General features: G+C 46.6%; 2 protein-coding genes across 6 annotated transcripts in view; one reads left to right on the top strand and one right to left on the bottom strand.

Moving 5' to 3' along the window:
• ATP5C1 (ATP synthase, H+ transporting, mitochondrial F1 complex, gamma polypeptide 1) overlaps positions 1-205 on the bottom strand; it is an 8,861-nt gene extending 8,656 nt beyond the window's left edge. For both annotated transcript variants that reach the window (XM_014949107.1, XM_014949108.1), the window contains exon 1: positions 82-205. In XM_014949107.1, coding sequence (XP_014804593.1) covers positions 82-125 — 44 coding nt within the window. In that variant the 5' untranslated portion in view covers positions 126-205. The remainder of the gene's footprint in view (positions 1-81) is intronic.
• Positions 206-270: 65 nt separating this feature from the next.
• KIN (Kin17 DNA and RNA binding protein) overlaps positions 271-6,028 on the top strand; it is a 28,973-nt gene continuing 23,215 nt past the window's right edge. For all 4 annotated transcript variants that reach the window (XM_014949134.1, XM_014949133.1, XM_014949131.1 and 1 more), the window contains exons 1-5: positions 271-455; positions 2,910-3,004; positions 3,859-3,902; positions 4,023-4,145; positions 5,061-5,242. In XM_014949134.1, coding sequence (XP_014804620.1) covers positions 342-455; positions 2,910-3,004; positions 3,859-3,902; positions 4,023-4,145; positions 5,061-5,242 — 558 coding nt within the window. In that variant the 5' untranslated portion in view covers positions 271-341. The remainder of the gene's footprint in view (positions 456-2,909; positions 3,005-3,858; positions 3,903-4,022; positions 4,146-5,060; positions 5,243-6,028) is intronic.

Below are 6,028 nucleotides of genomic sequence, written 5' to 3' on the forward strand. Positions count from 1 at the left end.
CCGCCGGCGGCTCCTACCACCGGGACGCCTCCCCCCGTTCCCCACAGGACCCTTCCCGGTCGGGACTCCCTTTCCTATTACCATTGCGGCTGGTAAAGCGCGACGGCGACCCCCCGGGCGAACATGGCGGCGCCTCCACCACAGCCCCGCTGAAGGTCAGCGCGCCCGCACCGCGCACGCGCGCAGCCGGGCCCGGCGCTGGCGGGAGGGGGCGGGAAGTGGTTCCGGGGCGGCGGCGGCCGCTTCCGGTAGAGGGGGGGGTGTCGGGTCAGAGAGCCGGTACCGGGGTGTTTGTGTGGGGAAGGGGGGGGTGAGGGTCAGCGCAGCACTTCGCCTCCGCCATGGGGAAGTCGGATTTCCTCAGCCCCAAGGCTATCGCCAACCGCATCAAGTCCAAGGGGCTGCAGAAGCTGCGCTGGTACTGCCAGATGTGCCAGAAGCAGTGCCGCGATGAGGTAAGGCCTCCCCGGGCCTGTGGCGGGCGCGGCGGGCCTCGATGCCTCAGGGAGGGAGGGTGATTCGTCCGTGAGGGGCCATGAGAGGTTCCGACCCTACTGGAGGGAAGCCCAGTCCCCTTGAGGACGGCGGTTCTTCTGGGGTACACAGGGGAGCTGTATCCCCGCTGTTGGGGCCCTCAGTCCTCTTGTGGGGGCTCTTACCCCCCTTTGTAAGCGTCTTTATTGCCACTGAGGAGGCTCCGGTCGCCCTTGTTGAGTTTCCCAATCCTCTTGGCGGGGCTGCGATTGCCGTAGGGGGTATGTGGCCTCATAAGCTTGTAGATTTCTCTAGGTTTCTTCTGCGGGGTACAAGGCTGGTCCAGATTCGCCTTGTAAGTGTCCACTGTCTCTTTGTGGGGCCTCTGATCTCATCTACGGGGTAGAATCCTTTTCTAGGGAGCACTGGCCTCACATGCTGGGAGCACAGGGAGCCCCAACTCTCTTTAGGAGAGCATTGGAGAGGACCCTTATTCTCCTTTCTGGCTCCCCAGTCTCTCTTGGATGGACCACGGTCCCCTTGGGGGCAGATTGGTGGGACTTGGAGGGTTCCCAGTTGCCAGGGGTGGGGTGATCCCTTTGGGATGCCTCATGGAAGAAGTCCTCATCCACTTTGGAGGAAGTGTGTTAGACCTGATCCATCTTTGGGGACGTTCAATCCCCAGCACCGTGACTGATCAACCCAGGGTGAGAGGGAGTACAGGGTGGGTCCAAACCCCCTGGAAGGGTGATTCCCTCACACATACCTTGAAAGGTCAACGGGGTTAAGAATTATGTGGCTCCCTTCTGGCTCAGAGGGAAATTGAGGGCAGCGATGATTTCCCCTGGGGACAGGCTGAGTCAGTGACGTGCCCAAGGAGATGCTCATCTGGAGCACTGTGATGTCTGTTTTTATAGACTCACAGAATCTTAGAATGGTTGGGATTGGAAAGGACCTTAAAGATCATCTAGTCCACCCCCCCTGCCCTGAGGAGGGACATTTCCGACAAGATCAGGTTGCTCAGAGCCCTGTCCAACCTGACCTGAAATGTTTCCAGGGATGGGATATCTACCACCCTCTGTGGGCAACCTGGGCCAGTGTTCCACCACCCTCAGCGTAAAAAAAAATCTTTCTTATATCTAGTCTAAATCTTCCCTCCTACCACCCTCAGCGTAAAATAAAAATCTATCTTATACGTAGTCTAAATATCCCCTCTTTTTAGTTTAAAGCTATTAACCCTTGTCCTATTGCAACAGGCCCTTGTTGCAACCGGCCCTTCTAAAAAGTTTATCCCTGTCCTTCCTGCAGGCCCTTTTTAGGTATTGGAAGGCCACTTTAAGGTCTCCCTGGAGCCTTCTTTTCTCCAGGCTGAACAACCCCAACTCTCTCAGCCTGTTCTCACAGCAGAGGGGCTCCAGCCCTCTGGTCATTTTTGTGTCCCTCATCTGGGCCCGCTCCAACACGTCCGTGTCTTTCCTGTGCTGAGGGCTCCTTCCTTCTGATTCTGGCTCAGTTTCTTCCCTTCTTTTCCTGTTAGGAAGAAATGCTTTTTCTCTGAAGCTTTCCCCTCTTCTTTTCAGTTGTCTATTTACTTGGATCTGGATGCCTCTTGGATGCGAGTGTCCTCTTCTTCCTGATATCCACTAGAGCTGTGCTCCAAAAGTACCTCCACTTGGGCTTACCGTGCTTTTAGTTTTCCATTCTCCATGGATAGCCTCTTTAATGTGTCTTAGAGAAGTAAAGCATCTCGTGGATGTTTAATCATCTTGTTCTTCAGGTGTTTCTGTCCCCCTCTCCCTTTCATCCTAGAAGCTCAAATCTTATCCACTTCCCAGTGACTAGAAGCAAAAAAGCTTCACTGTGATACAAACAGATCTATTTGTGGGGGGGCACGGGGCTCCCATGGAATTAAATTTACTGTAGTTGTAGTCATATTGTGAGGAAAGTGCATTATATTAGACAAAAAAAGATGTGGTCAAACGTCCTATGTCTGGGTGCTTTTTGGGCAGCTCTGATGACTTCAGCCCTTTGCCAGAGGTGGCCAAACTATCACAGCCCACGTCACCGTCCCCTCCTTACTCACATTTGGCGTCAGTGTCGGGTCAGGTAGGAGCCAGCAAACATTTTCAGTGCTCTCACACCAGCACCTGGATGGTGGTACCACGACTGTCCCATTCCACAAGGAACAAAGAGGACTGCTGGAATGTCCTCTCTCATAACCCCTTTCAGTTTGTCTTAAGGCTCTTGGCCTCAGGAAGAGTTTTGCTCCTGGGTTGCCTGGTCGGGAGGAACAAGCACCTTGTGTAGGCTATGGCTGAGCTAAGATGTTTTCTGTGGAGCCTTCAAGAAATTTCACATATAAAACATTCTTTTTCATACTCTTCTGCTGTGTGAGTGTTGCAAATTGAGACAAAGTATTTGTTTTTATTTGATAGAATGGCTTCAAATGTCATTGCATGTCCGAGTCCCACCAGAGGCAATTGCTGCTGGCTTCTGAAAACCCTCAGCAATTCATGGATTACTTTTCTGAGTAAGTTTGCTCTATTTTATGTTTGCTGTGTTGAAGAGCCAGGTCTTCATTCCTGCATCACACCTGTGCAGCCGTGCCTCTGAGGGCCAGTCATGTCCTGTTGATAAATGTCATGTCCTATTCTGATAAATTTTAGTTTTAGCTCTTTTTTTAACGGCAATTTGAAAATGTAGGCGATGTCACATTTGAACACGTGTAAGAAGTTTGAAGGAGTCATGATGTTTAATCAAATTTGACAGTTTTGTCCCGTGTCTGAGTCCCATTTTAAGTTGCTCTGTGTTAGAAAGTACGTCACGGATCTGCCCCAGCGAAGTGACTGCCACACGCAGAGGTACAAAGACCTCAAAGAACCACTACAGAGAGATAACAACCCAGGGTTGTGACTCGTGTCCCACAGTGTCCCCCAGTCCTTTGTCCAGCTGTCCTATGTGACACCTGGGGTGACTGGAGCCTTCTTCAGCACCAGCGGTGAGATGAGTGATCAGATGAGTGATCAGTCGTCCCCATCTCCCACCCCTCCTTTGTCCTGCCCTCTCTGTTGTTGTCAGGCAACCTGGGAAGACACAGTGGTAATGAAATACCAGCAATTAGTGGGAAGTGTTTAGATTTCGTTCTTTCCATTTGAAAGGGTATTATCCCTTTGAAGATTTCACTTGTGATAAATTGTGTTTCTTCGTGGATACCTACTGCTTTTAATGCTACTTTACTGCAAAAAGGAAATGAGTGTGTCTGAATTTCATTAGGCTCAGTTCAAAAGAACTCTCATTTTTATACTGCAATATTTCATTGTTAATGACAATAGAAAATTGCTTTGTAATCATTAAATTTTACTAAAATACTTTCTTTTTATCAAGGGAATTCCGAAACGATTTCCTAGAACTGCTCAGGAGGCGATTTGGTAAATATTTTACTGTTTGTTTTCTTGTTTGTTTATAATGTCTTTTATTAGTTCAATGCAAGAGGTTTTCATTGCTTTCTCCAGGGTCCCATATTTATATTTAATAATTCTGTATTTCAGGAACAAAGAGAGTCCACAATAATATCGTGTACAATGAATATATCAGTCATCGAGAGCACATCCACATGAACGCCACGCAGTGGGAGACACTGACTGATTTTACTAAATGGCTGGGGAGAGAAGGTAAATGCAATGTCTCAGGGTTGGGAGGTTTTAAAATTATTGGGTAGTTGTGTTGCTGATCAGTGGTCACTAAACATTTATGTTAATTCTCCCATTTCCTTTTTCTTTCTTCCCCTCCCCTCCTGTATATGTATTAACACATCTCCAAACATATTTCTGTGCTAACTGTTAGGAATTTGCTTACAAAAAAGCAAAAGTCTGAGATAAACAAAGGTTCATGACTGATGCATTTATTCTGTTTGTCTATATTTACGGGAGGTATTGCTAAATTCTAAATCAACTTCCAACGATTGCCATTTTAAAAATTAAGAACTATGATGGAACATTTCTTACGATGACAGAATCCTTCCATATTTAAGGTGGCAAGAAGTGAGCAATCGTTTTCATCCCTGGCAGTTTTGTGTTCAGTGGGAGGAAGAGAGATCAAAAGGCACCGTGGTGTGGCAGAAAGTTTCCTGTGGCTGTGATTGCCTGCGTCCCACAGGATACGTTCACGAGTCCTGCAGTGCTTGAAAAGTCACTCTAGTGAGAGTTAGTAACAATAGTGTAGCACAGTGAAGTTTCCTTTAGTGTGATTCTGATCTATTGTTTGTATATGTGTTGGATTTCTTTTTTCCTCCTTGTTAAAACAGTGGGAAGGAAACATTTTCTTCAATAATGAAGCAGACTGCTTTTATATTTTCCTCATGTGCTCTGGCCTATTTCCAAATAGAACTGGCTCACTGAAGGGCAGAAACACACACTAAAGATAATTCCAATTCAATTTTACCGGGCCAGTGAGGGGTAAATCATCTTTGGTAAAGTATCTGCATTATTATAGTGAACATGGACTGTGAAAATGCTCTCGATACCTTCTTTGTTCCTTGCTTGCTTTTGTGAGTATGAATCTTACTTTCTCTTGCCTTGACTTTTTAGGTCTTTGCAAGGTCGATGAGACTCCAAAAGGCTGGTACATCCAATATATCGATAGGGACCCGGAGACTATTCGCAGGCAACAAGAACAAGAGAGGAAGAAGAAACAGGACCTGGATGATGAAGAAAAAACTGCTAAATTCATTGAGCAGCAAGTTAGAAGAGGTTTGGAGGGGAAAGAACTGGTGAGGAGAATTACACTGTCAACCTTCAGCTCAAAACTCCTCTTGTTTAACTTTGTGGTTGATTGGATGCTGCTGGGATCCTTGCACTGGTATTTCCTTTAGTCAGTTAGAAGGTGATGAGTAAGCTTCATGCTTCAGGTTACAAACTCATCACCAGTTCAAACTGGGGAGCAGTGGGCATGTTTGGTTGCATTGCTGCTCTTTTCCACACCACAAGGAGTAGTCTTCTCCCAGAAACTTCTGGTAGTAGCCTTGACTAAGTTGCTTCTGTAATATTTCCTTGACTAACCAACTTGCTGGTGGCTTTTACAGCTGGTGAACATCAAGGTCCCCTATGAAATCACAGTTTCAAAAAATAAATAAATAAAAGAAAACAGAGGTTTCACCTCCTTTTAGATTTGAAATGATTTTGAAATCGACTAGAATTGCATCCTGTGCCCCTAGTGTCTGATCCTGGCCATTTCAGACTTGGATTTAGACTGTCTTCTTCCATACTTGAATCACCACATCTAATCACTTATATTCTGAATTCTCTGCTGTACAGTTATCTTAGATTATAGCCTGCTCCGAAGGAAAACTTGGAGTTACTTTGTACATGGCTTACTTTAGTACTAAAGGAGTAATAATTGCTGCTCTTCAAATGATTAGTGATTTAAGAATCACTCTTGAATTTAGGAAGGGAGAGTAAATGATACAATAACCAGCATGATGTGTCTTCATTTATGGTATTTCACAACTTTCAGGGTTGCAAATACCAAGTACCCTGTACGGGGGGGGGGGGGGGGG

The sequence above is a fragment of the Calidris pugnax genome, unplaced genomic scaffold (assembly GCF_001431845.1).
Source record: "Calidris pugnax isolate Ruff unplaced genomic scaffold, ASM143184v1 scaffold125, whole genome shotgun sequence".
NCBI lineage: Eukaryota > Metazoa > Chordata > Aves > Charadriiformes > Scolopacidae > Calidris > Calidris pugnax.